Source organism: Pezoporus flaviventris, unplaced genomic scaffold (genome assembly GCF_033815535.1).
Source record: "Pezoporus flaviventris isolate CSIRO_AGI_PZ_B2104156 unplaced genomic scaffold, CSIRO_AGI_Pfla_v1 ptg000001l, whole genome shotgun sequence".
NCBI lineage: Eukaryota > Metazoa > Chordata > Aves > Psittaciformes > Psittacidae > Pezoporus > Pezoporus flaviventris.
The window spans coordinates 14,191-30,176 of record NW_026892549.1 but is presented as its reverse complement, the minus strand read 5'-3'; the positions used below and the strand labels follow the sequence as shown (position 1 = coordinate 30,176).

The 15,986-nt window shown below is 64.2% G+C and overlaps 3 protein-coding genes across 4 annotated transcripts; 1 reads left to right on the top strand and 2 right to left on the bottom strand.

Annotated features, from left to right (window-relative positions):
- Positions 1 to 103: 103 nt before the first annotated feature.
- Positions 104 to 12,070, bottom strand: AAMP (angio associated migratory cell protein). The gene is made up of 12 exons (XM_061455852.1): positions 12,058 to 12,070; positions 4,053 to 4,144; positions 3,583 to 3,732; positions 3,073 to 3,192; positions 2,799 to 2,938; positions 2,553 to 2,697; positions 2,325 to 2,408; positions 1,959 to 2,074; positions 1,553 to 1,656; positions 1,024 to 1,114; positions 582 to 736; positions 104 to 377 (listed from the first exon to the last, which is right to left on the bottom strand). Exons 2-12 carry the CDS (start codon positions 4,138 to 4,140, stop codon positions 302 to 304), a joined length of 1,269 nt encoding a protein of 422 aa, XP_061311836.1. The 5' UTR covers positions 4,141 to 4,144; positions 12,058 to 12,070; the 3' UTR covers positions 104 to 301.
- On the bottom strand, positions 5,678 to 11,633 carry TMBIM1 (transmembrane BAX inhibitor motif containing 1). 2 transcript variants are annotated; one of them, XM_061456109.1, is made up of 12 exons: positions 11,472 to 11,633; positions 8,375 to 8,637; positions 8,177 to 8,259; positions 8,043 to 8,107; positions 7,858 to 7,911; positions 7,665 to 7,715; positions 7,463 to 7,502; positions 7,267 to 7,304; positions 6,956 to 7,043; positions 6,750 to 6,845; positions 6,438 to 6,491; positions 5,678 to 6,342 (listed from the first exon to the last, which is right to left on the bottom strand). In XM_061456109.1, the coding sequence occupies exons 2-12, from the start codon at positions 8,607 to 8,609 to the stop codon at positions 6,199 to 6,201; spliced, it is 948 nt and encodes a 315-aa protein (XP_061312093.1). In that variant the 5' UTR covers positions 8,610 to 8,637; positions 11,472 to 11,633; the 3' UTR covers positions 5,678 to 6,198. The 2 variants fall into 2 exon arrangements, with proteins under 2 accessions (XP_061312093.1, XP_061312180.1); XM_061456196.1 differs by lacking the exon at positions 11,472 to 11,633 and adding an exon at positions 11,421 to 11,455.
- On the top strand, positions 12,057 to 15,929 carry LOC133270580 (probable hydrolase PNKD). The gene is made up of 9 exons (XM_061455985.1): positions 12,057 to 12,131; positions 13,274 to 13,389; positions 13,589 to 13,701; positions 13,948 to 14,006; positions 14,143 to 14,235; positions 14,476 to 14,639; positions 14,751 to 14,837; positions 14,936 to 15,051; positions 15,241 to 15,929. Exons 1-9 carry the CDS (start codon positions 12,097 to 12,099, stop codon positions 15,412 to 15,414), a joined length of 957 nt encoding a protein of 318 aa, XP_061311969.1. The 5' UTR covers positions 12,057 to 12,096; the 3' UTR covers positions 15,415 to 15,929.
- Positions 15,930 to 15,986: the final 57 nt, after the last annotated feature.

Genomic DNA, 15,986 nt, shown 5'->3' with positions numbered 1-15,986 from the left:
ATCTTCAGGCCATGGCTGGGTGCTGGGGAGATACCTGAGGAGGGAGGGAGCGTAGTTCCGCAGGTCTTCTTCCCTCCAACAAGGAAAGTGGATGGCATCCAGATAAGTGAAATAATTTATATAATTAAAAGACACTTTCATACAAAACCCCAGCCTTGGCCCCCAGATGGTGAGGGCAGAGTGAGGCAGACTGGAAAATTACAAAGCATGTGCTGGAGAAGGGTGGTGGAACCCGTCTCCTCCTTCCCTCTGTACACAAGCCCCTGGCAGCAGAGCCAGGACACATCCCTCAGCACAGCTCCTAGCGATCAGGACGCTGCACGCAGAACACTTTGGCTTGGTGGTCACCAGAGGTTGTCACCACAATGGAGGCATCCCTGGAGGGAGACAGGGCTCAGAGATGGAGCTGGGGGCTTCAGGCATCTTTGGGCCCAGCTCCATCTTGCTCCCTGTTGGGACCCTAAAGTCTCAGCATGGACCTGAGCAACAGACCCCAGGGGCACCCAAAGGAGAGACAAGCCCATGATGGCACCCCCACCCCCAGTCCCATGAGGGAAGGGGTGCAGGGGTTCCCCACTCACTTGTTGACAGCAAAGTCGAGGATTTCGGCCGAGTGCCCTCGGTACTCGCTGATCATCTTCCCTGAGCGCGCGTCCCAGAGCCGCACGGCCCCGTCCAGGCTGCAGGTGTACACCACGGCCGAGCTCTCCTCCCACAGCAACTGCACAATCCCCGACTATGGCAGGGGGAGGCCACAGGGTGAGGACTCGGGACCCCAGCAAGGCTCAGCTCCCCCCACGGGTTCCCCTAGTGCTGTCTGCATAGGAGGGCCAGCCCCCAGGGCCAGGCTCTGGGGCACATCCTCTGTGCAGGGACTGTGACTGCCTCTGGGGAAGCCCAAGGGGCTGAGGGAGAAGCACAAATTGGGAACTGGCCCCAGGAAAGGCCCTGGGCTCCAAGGGAGGTCTTGGCTGGGCCCAAAGAGTACCCCCCAGGCAAAGGGAGGGGGTGGTAGGGCAGTACCTCATGTTGGCACTTATGCCTCAAGCTCTGTGTCGAGAGATCATAGATAGCCAGCGTGCCATCCAGGTACCCCACAGCAGCCAACGGCATCCTGCAGAAAGGGGAACAGGCATTACGTGGGCCTGGGGGAAGCAGAGATGGAAGCACGTCAAGGTTGAAGGCAAACCCTTGCGTATCAAGAAGGTGAGGGACAACCTGATCAGGAAACACAACAGGACAGAGACAGTCAGTAACCAGCCTGAGGTTCACAAGACAGAAGACACTGTCCTGGTAGGAAAGATCCCCAGCAGCCAAGTCTGGAGGCTATCCTGGCCCAACAGTGGCCCATCAGGCTCTCTCAGAAACCCACCGGGTTGTAGGGAGGACTGATCATATGGTGTCTCTTGTCCTCCGTGTCACACCCAAGTGACCCAGGCTCTCCACAGCCAGCTGGGGAGGATGGAGATGAGAAACGTAGCAGAGCAAGTGCAAGGGATGGAAACACCCCCTGTAAGATCCCACACTGAAGAGGGGCTGTCCCCACACTCACACATTACAGAAGCCCAGGGACTCCACCGAGTTGGACTCTGCCTCTTCGCTCTCACCACCAGGGGCCTTGGGGGACGTGCTTTCCATCTTGAACACGCACACCACCTGCGTGGAGGGAGGCTGGAGAGTGTCTGAGGGAGGGGAAGGGACCCCCGCCGCATCGAGGTTCCCTTCGGGATCCAGCCCAAAACCTCAGCTCCTCGGAGCAAACAAGGGGGGGAACCTGCTCCAGCTCCGAGCCCCGCGGGACCGGCCCTGAGCCCCACCGCGGCTGTGTTGGCCGCGGTCGCCTCCTGTTGGCTGCCGGGGAACCACCACGGGCTGCTCGGGGCCGGCAGAGCTGTGAACCGCCGGCACACCCAGGCTGGTCCCCGGCGGCTCCTGGCTCCGCCTGCGCGGACACCCACCTTGCCCGTGGCGCAGTTGACCAGCTTGGCGTTGCAGTCCACGGAGCCCGTCAGGATCAAACTGCCGTCCTGATTGCTGGCCAAGCACGTCAAGGGGTCCTGATGGCCATCCTGGCCTGGGGGTGAGCAGGACAGCTATGAGCTCCACATGTCCTCCCCATGGAGATCGGGTGGGCCTCAAAACCCTTCCTGCAGCCTCCACCTGCCCCGGCTCTGCCAGCACCCGCAGGGAGGGGGAAACCCAGTACCAGTCTCCCTCCCTGGCCCTGGAATGTGCCATCTTCCCACCTGTGCAGAGCTCAGAGCCCACTGGAAGGGGATGTTCCCCAAATAGGGAGCACCCCAGGTGATTAAGCTCTTCTGTACCTTTCAGGACATGCAGTGAGGTTCCCTGCTTCAGGTCCCAGATTCGCATGGTCCCATCCTCGTACCCCACCACTGCTCTCTTCCCTGGGTGAGACAAGACCAGCAGATAGAACCAGAGCCCCACTCATCCCTCAGCACAGACTGGCAGACACAGGAGGACAGAGGTGGCAGCAGGATCTGTCACAGTGCTGGTGACATTCCCCACCCTGGACAGCCTCCATGCCTCACCGTCAGGCAGGATCCTGCCACATGTGGCTGGGCACGCAGGGCCCTGGAAGGTTTTGCAGTCTCCGCTGGGGATTTTCCACATCCAGGAGTTGCCATCCGCTGTGCCTGCCAGAAGGACGTGGGCTTGAGGGTGCCACTCCATCCACTGGGCAGAGAGAACAGGCAGCATCATGAGGGTTGCGTGTCCCCACCACCACCCATGCTGGCTCATGGGCTTCCCATAGCACCAGGAATCCTACCACTCACCTCCAAGTCCCCCACTTCAAAGGACCACACTTCTTCCTTGGCTTCCACCCGCCATACTTTGATAAGCCCGGACATGTCACCAGTGGCAACAAACACAGAGTCATGACTGAAGCCAGCACAGGTGACTGAGTCCTTGTGCCCTGGAGGCATTGGGGGAGAGACTGCTCAGGCAGAGCCACGGAGGACAGTCAGGAGACTGGCTCCAGCAGAGCATTGGCTGGGGATGAGCATGGCCAGGGAGGGGCAGGGCTTGAACAACCCTCGAGCACCTCACCTGTGCATTCGAACAGGAGCTCTCCATCACTCACGCGCCACACAAAGGCCTTGTCGTCCTCCCCACCCGTCACTGCCAGCGTGTTGGTCTTAGGGTCAAGGCTCACGCAGAAAACAGAAGCTTCACAGAAAAGTAAAGAGAGGCCACACAGCTCAGACACTGCTCACACCCCACTTGGCATTCCAGGGCATCCAAACCGCACAGCCAGCTGAACTCCCAACCAAACCAGTGGGAATCGCTTCCCATAGGGGAAGCGCATCACGCGCTCTCTGCAGAGCTCAGGGTGTGCTACCATGGTAAGGGGCTCAAAGGGCTTCTCTGCCAGAGTGTAAGGTATAAACGAGCACAGCCCGAGGCAGCCCCGAGTTCTGATGGCCATCCCAGGCACAGCCAGGAACCAGTGGTGTTCAAGGACCTTAACCTGCACCCCCCTCAACCCGGTGAACGTCAGCCTGTGGGAGCAGGTCCCGAAGGAGACCCCGGCGGCCACTGCCCGTGCCGCGCACTCACCCGAGTGCAGGGAGAACGTGACCTCGCTGTCATCCTGCGGCTCCATGCTGTCCCCCCCGCCCTCCTCGTCCTCCGTCTCCCACGTCTCAGCATCGGGCTCTTCTCCCGCCTCGTCAAAATCCACGTCCTCCATCTCGTCGGCCAGGTCATCTGGAGGGGGCAGAGGTCAGGGCTCGGCTCGCGGCCTGCCCGGATCGGCCACCGCAGGGCACTGGGTGTGCTGGGGGGTCCTTGGGGCCCGCGCCACCACGACGCCACCGCGGCCAGGAGACCCGGAGCGAAAGAGCCGCACAGCAGCGGGGCGCGACGCAGGGAGAGGCCGAAGGCCCCGGGGGGATCGGAGGGGGAACAGAACAGGCCGGGCGCCGCGGCAGGGCAGGGCCTGGCCTGGCGCTGGTGCGGGGCCAGAGCGGGCCCGCTGCCCCGGCTGGAGGCGCTGCCCGGTGCGAGGCGCGGGGTCCCCGTCTCACCCGGACCGGGCGGGCCCAACTCCACCACCTCGATGATCTCCTCATCGCCGTGGAAGTCCACCACTCCCGGCCCCTCGGCGGGCTCCATGCCGGTCTGCCCGCGCGCCCCGCCCCGCCGCCGCCGCCACTTCCGCCGCTCGGCCCGCCCTGGCCAATCCCCGCCGGCCGCCCCGCCGCCTCAGCCAACCCGGCAGCGTCCTCACCCGGACCCCGCCCCTTCCGCCAGCAGCGCTGGGCAGAGCCCGCCCCGCGCGGTGCCCTCTGGGAGATGTAGTTTTCCGCGCGCAGTCCTGTCAGCGCCTTGCACGGCACCCCCGCTCGGCGGACTGCAGCTCCCGGCATGCCGCGGGGCTGCCGCGCACCTGCACGGATCGCCATGGCGGCGGCGCTCGGCACGCTGCGCGGTAACGGCGGGCGGAGGGGCGCGGCCCCGGGGAGGGAGGGTCCCCCCGCGGCATGCCACACAGCCACCGGGGCCACCCGAGAGCCGGCCCGCTCCGCCAGGCGGAGAGCCGCGCCCCTTTGTCTAGGCCCCGCCCTCTAGCGCCCCCTGCCGCCGGGGTTGGGCGGGGCAGGGGTAGGGCTCAGGCTGGGCTCCCCACGCTGCCCCATGGTCGCCTGTCCCTGACGCCTCTCTCCCCGCAGGGCTGCTCTTGGCAGCAGGACCAGCAGCGCGTAGTGCCCGGCCCCGGTTTTGCCTGTCCCCTCCTGGCACACGGCTCCTCAGGCAGAGCTGCCACCGGCCAGCGGGGCCACAGTCCGGGCCGGAGCCTGGCCGTGGCGGGCTCCCCGAGGGGGTGGAGTACATTCCCACCCGCAAGAAGGGCAAGAACCCGATGAAGCCGGTGGGGGTGGCCTGGTGAGTGGCTCGGGTGGCAGGAGAAGCTCGGCACCAGGAGACTGCTGCTCTGCAGGGCCTGGGGGTGGACACAAGGAGTCATGGGGGCCTGGAGAGCTGAGCTGGGAGGTGTCTGTGCGCCCCAGAGTGGCACAGGGCAATTGTTTCCCACCAGCTCTCTTGCATCTTCTGCCCCCTGTCTGTCCTGCAGGGCCATCGGATTGCCCTCTGGCATCATCCTCTTCCTCCTGGTGAAGCGGGAAGTGGACAAAAACCGCCTGGAGCAGCTCAAAATCCGCCAAAAGATGGTAGAAGCCACCCGGGGCGAGTACGAGTCAGAGCGATACAAGAGGGTGGCCAGGGGGGCATAGCCAGGCTGCCCCCACCCCAAGCCTGGCACCCCAAAGGGACTGGTCAAGGGGACACCAGCCCCACAGGACACACAGCACCGGCACCTGCACTCCCTGTGTAGCCCATGGGGTGGTTGTGGGGTTGGATAGGGACAAATAAACACCATCCCTCATGAGTGGAACAGCTCGGTTGCCACTGCAGTCACTGCCTCAGTGCTGAGTCCCAGTCCTGCCTGCTCCCCTGCTCTCAGGGAGGAACCCAGCTGCTCTGCAGCCAGGTGGAGGAGTACAGGCCAGGGAGGGAGGCCAGCCCTGGGCAGCTTGACCTTGGTTTATCCATCCCAAAGCAGGGTTTGCGCTGCCCAGGGCCGCAGCCCCCATGGAGGCTGCCTGTGGGGTTCCAGGGCAGTTGCCACCGCAGTGAGACTGGGACAGTCTGCAAAATTAAAGTGTTTTATTTAGCAAGTGCAACTTCGTCCACGGCCACAGCTGCAGGGCCTTGGGAACACGAGCTCTGCCACGAGTACCACCACAGGGTTCCCCACCCTGCCCGCACCGGGCACTGCCGCAGCTCAGGAATGGGACATGGCCTGAGCCGCGTTTAAGGCACCGAGTGAATGACACTGACCGGACTCTCCCAGAAACATCCCAACACAGTCCCAGTGCTGCTGCGAGCTCCCTGAGCCCAGGCAGGACCGTGGCACTCTGCTACCAGCCCGGCACCGCCAGCATGGCCTCAGCAAGCAGTGCTGAGGTTGGGCACTGCCTAAACACAGGCAGCTGGTTCCCCCACGCTACCCTTGGAGGCTTGTGGGGGTGGGTCAAGGGAAGCCCTTTCCTTAGCAGTCTATGGGTAGGGATGCCAAAGCGTTAGGAGTTGTGGTAAGTGGCCATATCCTGTACAGAGGCCAGAGAAAGGGGTGAGGGGCAGCAGGGTGGGGACAGGAGGGGTCTCAGGCTAATCGCGGCCCACGATCTGCAGGATGAAGGTGAAGATGTAGATGATGTCGGTGTAGATGGTGAGGGCACCATAGATGTACTCCTCAGGGCTTAATGTGTTCTTCCTGTTCCCCAGCACAAGTTGGGTGTCATAGGCAAGGAACTGGGGTGGAGCAGAGAGCGTCAGGCAAGTTCCAAGGCAGGGTTCCCCCCCAAGTCCCTGCCTGACACCCTCTGCCACCCCAGCCATCAACTCACCAGGGTGAAGGCGATGGCGCCGATGGCTGCATAGAGCATGTGGAGCCAGGGGACCTGCGCGGGGAGAGGGACACGGGCAGGGTGAGCCTGGCAGGCAGCGGGCAAGGCAGGGCACGTCCTGCCCGCACCCGGATCCAAGGAGCTGCTGCTGACGCCAACCCACCCTCTCCCTGCGGGCAAGCTGCCTGTGCCATGGCCAGCACCACACCCTGCTTCCCTCAAAGGGGGGCACCCGAACCCCCCTGCCAGCCCTGCAGATGCCCCACCAGGGACACCCACGGCACCCCACAGGCCCTCTGCCCCCCCACTCACATATTTGAAGGAGAGGACGATGGCGGTGACGATCCCGGTCACCATGACCACGATGCCCAGCACACAGAAGAGACCCGGACACGATGTAAAATCAACCTTACAGAGAAGGAGACACACACGCACGTCATGGGAGAGCCCAGCGTGTCCCCACCACCTGGCTCCCTGTGCCCGACCCCCACCAGGGCAGGGCACATCCCCCTCCTTGCCTTGGTCTGGAAGCAGAAGATGGTGACAATGATGGCCACAATGGCGGTGATGAGCATGGCGATCAGGACAGCATTGGTGCGGTACATGCTGCAAATGGAGGGGACAACCAGAGTCACCCCAAGCTTTGGTGTCCCCTTCCCAGGGGGTTTTGGTGACCCTCCCAGCCCCGATCCTGGACAGGGACCCTGCTGTCCCCAACCCCAAGGGATCAAGGTGTCCCCTGGCTTCCAGCAGCCTCTCATTTGAGCCAGCTGCATCGTGCAGGACGAGAGGGAGTCCAGTTCCTGTCACCACAGGGCCCAGGGCATACCTGGCAATTGTCCCCGTCATCAGCCCCATGGCCAGCGTCTGCAGGAGAGAAGGGTGGGCTCAGGGGGTGGGCAGCCCCATGGAGTGCAGCAGTTCCTGGCTGCCCCTGCCTATCCCTCTATCCCCCCAGCCGGCACGGGGAGCTGGGTTGCCATGGGGGCACCGCCAGCTCCCCCCCCCAACCCTATCCCACTCACAAAGATGCTCAGCAGGATGATGTTCCAGGGAAAGCGTCTCCTGCGGATGAAACCAGGGTAGGGAGGTCAGCTGGTGACAGTGGCCATGTTGTGTCCCCCTGCTCCCCACCCTCTAGGCAAACACCCTGCTCCTGATGCCCTGGAGACCCCCCCCTACATCCACACCCTGTCATTGCAGTGGTCCCAGCCACCATCAACTCACCGGGGACCCTGGCAGCAGGCAAGCACCAGGTAGGTCACCAGGAACACAGCACTGCAGAGACAGAGAATGTCAGAGGGTGTCAACTCTGCGATCCCCCCACCAGGACCCCCAGGGCTGGAGACTGTGACTGTGGGGTGCCAGCTCCTGCAGACCACCCAGGATGGGGGGCATAAGGCAGCAGACCCCTACTCACTATGAGGCATAGTAGATGGCGACGTTCCTCTGGACGAAGGAGCGGACAGGGTGGCTGTGGGATAGGAGGGACGAGTGTCAGGGAAGGGGGGTCAGGAACGATTGTCTCCTCAGGATCCCCCAGAGGACAAAGGGTCAGGACCCCTCCCTCTTCTGGTCAAGGCTAAGGAGGAACCCTCCACTCACACAAAGGTGAACACGGCGATGATCCCCACTGTCACCAGGAGCTGCAAGGAGATGATGGCATAGACCTGCAAGAGAGGGGAGGGTCAGCGCATGGCCCCCACCCTAACAGGTGCCCCCAGCCCTGTAGGACTTGCCTTGCGGATGAAGGTGTGCCGGACTTTCCTGTCATCCCAGTCGGCCGATTGGAATGGGGAGCCATCCCCCATGCCATTGTCACCTGCGGTGAGGGACACCATCAGCACCAGGGTCAGCCATGCAGCTCCCCCCCATAGCATCCCTATTTCTAGTGCCCCCCTTCCTCCCCCAAAGAACCCCAAGATGCCCCCACTTACCAAACCGCATAGGCATGGTGGGCATGGCCATCCCCGGCTGGGGGTATGCCCCTGCCCCTGGGTACCCCCCTGGTTGTGCATACCCCCCTGCTGTGGGGTATCCCCCAGGCTGTGGGTGGTAGCCCCCAGGCTGGGGGTACCCCCCATAGTGGGGTGGCTGGGGGTACCCGGCCGGGGGTGGGGGGTACAGAGGGTTCTTGTCATCATAGGCAGGGGGTGCACTGGGCTGCGCCATGCTGGCTCCCTGCGTCTCCCACAGGCACCTGGAGGGGAGAGAAGATGGGGGGGTTCTTAGCTCAGGTCCCCCTCCCCAGGCAAGACGTATCCCTGGCGAGTGGAGCTGCAGGGACACAGGGGACAGTGGAGCCCGAAAACTTCCCCCTCCCACTTTAATAGAGGCATCTAATTAATAAGGGTGAGTTGACCTCAACAACAGTGGGTCAATGAGACGTGCAGGAGGTCCCCAGTCCTCCAACCAGGGCCACCCCATTCCTGTGTTCTGAGTCCCCAGCGCCTGCGTCAGTGGCAGCCACGGGCAGGGCATGGCCACGCGCTGACTCAAGACACCACAGCAGGGGGGGACGTGACCTCTGTGGCCGCTGGAGCCCACCCTGCCATTGCCGGGGGGTACAGAGCACGTACACCACGCACCATGCCCGGGCTGGCCTCTGGCTCCTGGTAGCAACGTGCTGGGGCCAAACAGCATCACCCTGATCACACCCGTGCAGACCCCACTGCCCCACTTCCATTCCGGGGTGCGCCCACCCGTCAGCCCAGTGGGTCACACAGCAGCTCCAGAATGCCAGAGTCCTCCCAGGGGCTTACAGTGACAAGTGCCATCTGCATCACCCCAGAAGGAGGTGGATGGCCCCTGGAGAGCCAGGACCCCCCACTCCGGGGCTGAGCTCCCCTCCCCGGCTGCGCCGGGCCCCCGTGCAGAGCCCCAAGAGCCGAGAGCAGCCAGCCCGGGCCCAGGGCCAGCTGCTGGGCAGGGTGCCTGGAGGAGGAGCAGGAGGAGCAGGAGGAGGAAGAAGGCAGGATCTCCAAACCCTGGAAAACAACAGAATTGCCAGGAGCCAGTGCCAGGCCTGCCACCCGCCAGTGCTGTCAGTTGGGGATGCCCACACTGAGCCCCAGACAGGAGCCAGGGCCCCCCACAGCCTCCCCACACACAGCAGGGATGTGACCCCAGGACAGTCCCTGCGAAGGGACAAGGATCCAACCCCTGACGGGAATAGGCTGGGTGGGAATGGGCACTTCCTCCAGTGTGACGCCAGCGCTTCCCGCAGCCAGGCTGGGTGGGCCACAGTGCCAGGGCTCAGTGTCTGTCCCTCTGTCCCTCCCACCTTCTGTCTGTCCCAGCCATGCCATCTTTCACCATCACAATGACAGGGGTACCAAAAATAACCATCGTGGCAGTGACCAATTGGGAAGTTTCACTTTCCCTACTCTGCAGAGTCCCAAAAAGCACACGGTGCCCCTTGGCACCACCTCCTCTCTGAGGCCAATGAAGGCCTGAAACAGGGGCCTGACCACAGGAAAACCTCCATGACTGGCACCTGGTTAGGTAGGACCAGAGTGGTCAGGAGGGAACCGACGGGAAAGCGGGCTGTATGCAGCCAGCACACGGCCATCGGGGCGTCTCACCCTGTGCCCATGCCAAGCACCTCATGGCAGGGTCTGCTGCCTGCCCCAGCCCCCCCTGTCCCACCCCAGTGGGGTGGCCTTGGGGATGCGGCAGAAACCAGCCTGACAGGTCCCTGCGGCCGCCGCACCCAGGGAGGCAGGCAGCACCCTTCACCCTCCCCAGGCCACGGCACTGCGGGGCTCTGAAACCACAGGTTGCCAGCCACAAGGCCACTGGGGCTGGCTCAGTGGCCCCGTCGTGACGTGCCATCCCCTGGGACAGGGTGCTGCTCAGCACAGCACCATGACTCAGCACAGATAAGGCACATGTGGCAGGACCCAGGGCACAGGCGGCTGTCACCCCCAGCACAGCCCCCCGAACGGACTGGGAAGTGTGCCCAGCAGACACCCCAGTGTTTCAGCTAGCTCAGGCCCCACCATCACCAGCTCCACAGGGAGCCTGGGTGCCAAAGGCCACCTTGGGGGGGCACCAAGGTTTGAGGTGGGGGCCAGGGCTTCCTGCTTTTCCCATGGCTCCCCATGTTGAGGCCGCCTGGAAAAGCTGCTGACTTCCTAGAAGAGCCTGGAAGCTCCCACCAGGATGGTACAGCTTGGTACGGCACGGAGCTGCTGACAAGGGTGAGACACAGAGGACCCCGTGGTACAGCATGGCATGGCTTGATACAGGATGGCACAGCCTGGTACAGCACAGCATGGCCCCGTACAGCACAACCCAACTTAGCCTGGCTCAGCCCAGCCCTGCTGAGCCAGAGGGTTCCAGCGCCACCTGAGCCGGGATCCCTGCCGCCTGCCCCCGTGCCGCTCACACAGGGCACGAGTTCGCCAGAGTTCAGCATCACCGCTGCCTCTCTGTACCCCACCCCAGTGCCTCACCGCGGGCGGGTACCCCACGGTGCCACGCCATACCCTGCGGGCACAGACCCGTGCCCTCACCTCCTGAGACACCCCACCGGTCCGCGGGTTCACCTTCCACAGCACAAAGGACGGTGCTTCCTCTCGACCACCCCACACTGTGCCCCGGTTTCCTCTTCACGTTATTCCGTGGGGTCGGGAAATCAGAACCAGCCCCACAGCGGGGTCCTGTCCGTGGGCTCCTGCCCTCCGTCCCTCCCGCGGGACCCCGGTCCGGCCCAGCTCCCCCGCCGCGCCCAACCGCGACCCGAAATGTCCCCCACCCCAGGGATGCGGGTGCGAGGGGTCGCAGCACGGCCCAGAGGTTCAGGGACAGGCCTCCCACCCTCACTCAGTCCCCTCTGGGACACGGCCCCGCTGCCTGTGGCACCGGAAGGCGCCGGGACAGGGGGAGTGAGAGGGGACCCGGGAGGGGGGAACCCGCGGGGGGCAGTCGGAGAAAGAGTGGGGACACCACCAGGACGGGGGGTGGTTCCCCGTGTCTCACCCTTGTCAGCGGCCCTACGCGGGGACCGGGAGCGGAACCGGGTCACCCTACCTGCTGCGCACTGCTCCGCCGGGCGGCGGCCGCGACCAGCCGGGACGGGGCAGACGGAGCGGACGGGGCGGGGGAAGGCACCGACCGCCCTCCCGCCTGCCGCGCCCCCCCGCGGCAACTCCGCGCTGCTGCGCCCCAGGGGCCGATAAAGCAGGGAGATGAGGGGGCGCTCCCTGGGACGGACCCCGCTAAACCGACCCCCTCGCCCCGAACGGGACCCCACCCGCACCTCCGGGATCTCTGACGTCACGTCAGGACCCTCCTTTTCTATGCAGTGACGTCAGCTGGAGGACACCCCTTTCGGCGCCGGTAGGGTGGGGAATCCCCTCCTCGCCGCCGCTCACGCGATCTCTGCGCTCCTTCGCGTCCGTCCCCCCCCGTTCCACGCGGCAGTGACGCGCCGTAACCAGCAGGGGACGCGGCGGCGAGGAATGGGCGTGGCCGGGATGGCGGCAGCGTGACCCACGTTGCGGGGCGTGCCGGTGGCGGCATGGCCGCGGGGCGGGGCGGGCGGCAGCGGAGCTATGGCCGGGCTGCGCTACGGGCTCTGGCAGCCGGTGCACGTGGGTTCGCGGCCGCCTGCCTGCCCCTCCGCCGCCTCGCCTGCCGCGCCGTCGTCTCATTCATGGACCTCGCCGGCCCGCTGCTGTTCCGCCTGGGGTGAGTGCCCGCCGCTCCAGTAAGCCCCGCCGGGAGGGAGCTGCCGCCGCCCGCCTTTGTTCTGCCTCCGGGAGGAGCGGCCCGTCCGTCCCTGCTTGCGCGGAGTCCCCCTTTGGATTGCAGCGGGGCCAGCCCGGTGCGCTCCAGCACCGCTTGGGTGTTCAGCCCGCCCGGCTGATGGGGAGAAGGGCAGGCGGTGTCAGCCGCGTTACAGGGATGCTCCGCAGGGCCGGCAGTCAGCCCTTGGCTCCCCAGCACGGTTATGATCCCCCTCGGACCTGGTACTCCATCCCGGCGCTCCTTCCCTCGGGTCTAATCATTAACCCGCCCGGTGCCCCCGCCGTGGCCTTGCTGCCCGCTGCTGGCAGGAGTTCCCGGCTTCGGGTTCCCAACCCCCACGGCTGCAGAGAGGCCCGGCTCCTGCCAGGATCCCTCCCCGGTGTACCTGCCCGTGCCAGCGTGGAGGATGTGGCCATCAGGGGCATGCCCTTCGCCCCGGGAAGGGCTTTGCAACCCTGGTCTTTGCATGTCCTTCATGGTACCGGTCCCTGTCCCCAGTCCCAAAATGCTGCTGTATAAATGGGGCGTTCCCCTGAGCCCCCACTCTGCATCTGTTGCACCCCTGTGTAGAAATGCTGCGGGAGCATTTCTTGCTTCCCTTTTCCTCGGCCTGTTTTCCTCCCTCTTCCCTCTTGCCCAGGGCCGTGGCACCCGGAGGAGGTCCTCGGAGTGGGGTTAGCCCTGGGCACGGCCCCCCCAGGGCTGAGGGAAAGGAAGGGCAGCTGGGGATACTCAGCAGCCAGAGCACGGTTGCAGGCAAGGCCGTGGGGCTCCATCCCTTCGTGGTGAGCAGAGCCATCCTGGACAGACAGATGGACAGATGGACACCCCTGCTGTGATGCCTTCCCACCCCCACCCTCCTTCCCCGTCCTTGCTGCCCATAGCAATTGCAGTGAAACCAGCTCTGCTCTCTGCAGATGCAGGGCAGGAAAGTGGGAAGGACACCACTTCCATCCCCTAAGGTGTGAAAGTGACCTTGTACGTGTCCCCCGTGGGGGTCCCGAACCAGGCAGCAGCCCCCTCACGGAATGAGCCCCTTGGGGGTGCTGTAGGTTAATGCTGGGGGTGTCTGCCCTCCCCAGGTACAGCCTGTACACCCGCACGCGGCTGGGCTACCTCTTCTATCAGCGGCAGGTGAGGAAGGCCCGGGAGCGGTACCCACACGGCCACTCTGTGTCCCAGCCATGCTGCTTCCCTGGTGAGTCCTGCTGAGACACCCCGCGTGGCCCCGTCATGTCCCCACTGGCACTGTGGGGCAGGGAGGGGTTTCCATTGCCACGTTGCCCAAAGCGTGTTTAACTGAAAACTGGATTTAAGACATGGGCAGTGTGGCCTTCCCATGCAGTCTTTCCCACATGGGGGTTGTGCCTTGATGTGTGTCTGTCTGTGCCCCACAGGGGTGAAAATCCTGCCTATTCCCGTGCTTTCCAACAACTACAGCTACCTGGTCATTGACACCAGCTCTGGCCATGCGGCCGCCATCGACCCCTCTGACCCGCTGGCTGTGCAGGTGAGGTCCCTGCAGCCCCCCCGACCTGCAGTTTGGGTGTCCCTGCTTGAGGGGGTGGCATGTCTCTGGCTTTTCTGGGGTCAAAGGGGTTCAGATGTGCTCCTCACCTGCAGTCCTTTGTGCCTGAGGCAAGGCTGGAGGGTGGAAGGGCCCATTCTCACGTGGGGAGCTTGGGGAGATTTAGGGAGAGACTGGTACTTGGGGTTTTGTGTCCCTCCCTAATCCCTCTGTCCCCCCCATTCCCAGGCTGCCATTGAAAAAGAGGGGGTGATGCTGGAGGCCATATTCTGCACCCACAAACACTGGTAAGAGGCAAAGAGGGGACACTGAGTCAGTGGCTGCTGTGGAGGGTGTCCCAGCTGAGGTGAAGCCCAGCCCAACCCCGGTTGGGGAGGGAAATGGGGGGGACGCATTCAGGGGCACTGACCTCCCTGTCTGCAGGGACCACAGCGGGGGGAACGCAGAGCTCTGCCAGCAGCACAGCTCCTGCAAGGTGTACGGCAGCGCCCTCGATTCCATCCCAGACCTCACCAAGTAAGTCCTGTACCCCCCCAGCACCCCTGTAAATTTGGGGTGGGCTTCACCCCCAACCATCACTATCTGCTCCACCCACCAGTCCATCTCGCAAATACCACATTGCCCCCTTTGTGGTTGGAGACCTGGCACACTCACAACACTGATGCACCAGGGAAGGGTTGCACTGGGAGGTGGCGGTTTTGAGGTGCTGGGGAGGGGACACAATACCCTGACGGTGCATCCCTGTGCCCGGAGCAGCCCACTTACAGACAGGGAGAAGGTGAGCGTGGGCTGCCTGACCTTCCAGGCGCTTGCCACGCCTGGCCACACTGTGGGCCACATGGTGTACGTGCTGGACGGGGAGCCCTTCGGTGGCCCCCCCTGCCTCTTCTCCGGGGACCTCCTCTTCCTCTCTGGCTGTGGTGAGTGTGCCTGACCCCATTCTGGGTTGATAGCGGGTTCCCACCCTGGGAAGAGCTTGGGGGGACCCCCCAGTCCTTCCCCCCATGACAGGTGGTTGCATGGGGGTCCAGGCAGGCTGTTTGAGGGCTCTGCTGAGACCATGCTCGCCTCCCTGGACTTGGCCATGGGCTTGGGCGAGGACACACTGCTGTGGCCAGGTGAGTGTCCCCAACAGTGTGGCAGAGCCATTGGTGTTCCCCTAGCTCCCGCTGGGGAGCTGGTTGGAGGTAATGCTGGAGGGCATGGGGGTCCACAGGCCACGAGTATGCACTGGAGTGCCTGACCTTTGCCAGCCTCCTGGAGCTGGACAACCCTGCGCTGGACCAGAAGTGGCAGTGGGTGATGCAGCAGCGCCAGGAGAAGAGGATCACGGTGAGAGCTGGGGGGTCCCTGACTGCACTCTACCACCACCCAAGCCCCTCCCAGGGTTTCCCATCACCTCTCTTATATGGCAGGTGCCGTAGGGGAAGGGGGTGCTGGGGCAGATGTCCTGACTCCCTGATGGGGGTGCTGCCTCCAGCGGGGGTCTGAGACACTGCCCCCCTCCTCTTTCCCCTGCAGTGCCCCTCCACGCTGGGGGAGGAGCAGACCTACAACCCCTTCCTGCGGACCCATCGGCCAGAGCTGCACGCAGCGCTGGGGCTGCGGCAAGGCGCAGGGGAGCACCCCAATGCCTTCCGTGCCCGCGTCCTCAAGGAGGTGCGGCGGCGCAAGGACCTCTACAAAGCCCCCTAATCACCGCCTGCCTGGGTCCCCTTTCCATGGGCTGGGTGCTGCTCTGGCACAGGGAGCCCGGGCCCATGTGGTTTGTTTTGCTGTGAATCTCCTTCCTGGGGTGCAGTGTTTGCAGGGGTGTGGGGAAAGAGTGGGCACCCCATAAGTGATCCCTGCCTTTGTTCCCCCAGACTTGGGGGTCACCAGCTGTTACACAAAAGCACCTTGATACCCTTTGTGGGGGTCTGTAGCCCCCCACCCCACTGCTGGGGCTGTAGCAATGGCACCAAGGGCTTTTCCTAACCCTGCCCTAACTTTTTGGGAGCCCCCAGTTCCTCCCCCAGCACTCAGCCTCCCCCTGGCAGCTCCACTGCTGTGGATCTCCTCTGGGGGGGCTGGGATGGAGCCAGCAAGGTGGGCAGCCCAGTACTACCTCCAGGCAAGGGGCTCTTCTCCAGCACCCCCTGTTTGGGGCCATGGGGCCAAACTGGGTGATGGAGGGGGGATTATTGCTGTACTGGGGTCTAGAGTGTGTCGTCCCGTCCCGTCCCATCCCGTCCCCCAAATAAAAGACAAAGTCTATTTGGTAGAGT

Excerpts from the sequence above, each read along its gene's own strand:
- AAMP (XM_061455852.1), bottom strand. The coding sequence starts at position 4,140 with ATGGAGCCCGCCGAGGGGCCGGGAGTGGTGGACTTCCACGGCGATGAG. Across the intron at positions 3,733-4,052 it reads GTTGGGCCCGCCCGGTCCGG|ATGACCTGGCCGACGAGATG; the intron begins GTGAGACGGGGA and ends TGCCCCCTCCAG. Across the intron at positions 737-1,023 it reads GGCATAAGTGCCAACATGAG|TCGGGGATTGTGCAGTTGCT; the intron begins GTACTGCCCTAC and ends CCCCTGCCATAG.
- TMBIM1 (XM_061456109.1), bottom strand. The coding sequence starts at position 8,609 with ATGGCGCAGCCCAGTGCACCCCCTGCCTATGATGACAAGAACCCTCTG. Across the intron at positions 8,260-8,374 it reads CACCATGCCTATGCGGTTTG|GTGACAATGGCATGGGGGAT; the intron begins GTAAGTGGGGGC and ends CCCTCACCGCAG. Across the intron at positions 7,044-7,266 it reads ATGACGGGGACAATTGCCAG|CATGTACCGCACCAATGCTG; the intron begins GTATGCCCTGGG and ends CTCCATTTGCAG.
- LOC133270580 (XM_061455985.1), top strand. The coding sequence starts at position 12,097 with ATGGACCTCGCCGGCCCGCTGCTGTTCCGCCTGGG. Across the intron at positions 14,236-14,475 it reads TCCATCCCAGACCTCACCAA|CCCACTTACAGACAGGGAGA; the intron begins GTAAGTCCTGTA and ends TGCCCGGAGCAG. Across the intron at positions 15,052-15,240 it reads GCCAGGAGAAGAGGATCACG|TGCCCCTCCACGCTGGGGGA; the intron begins GTGAGAGCTGGG and ends TTTCCCCTGCAG.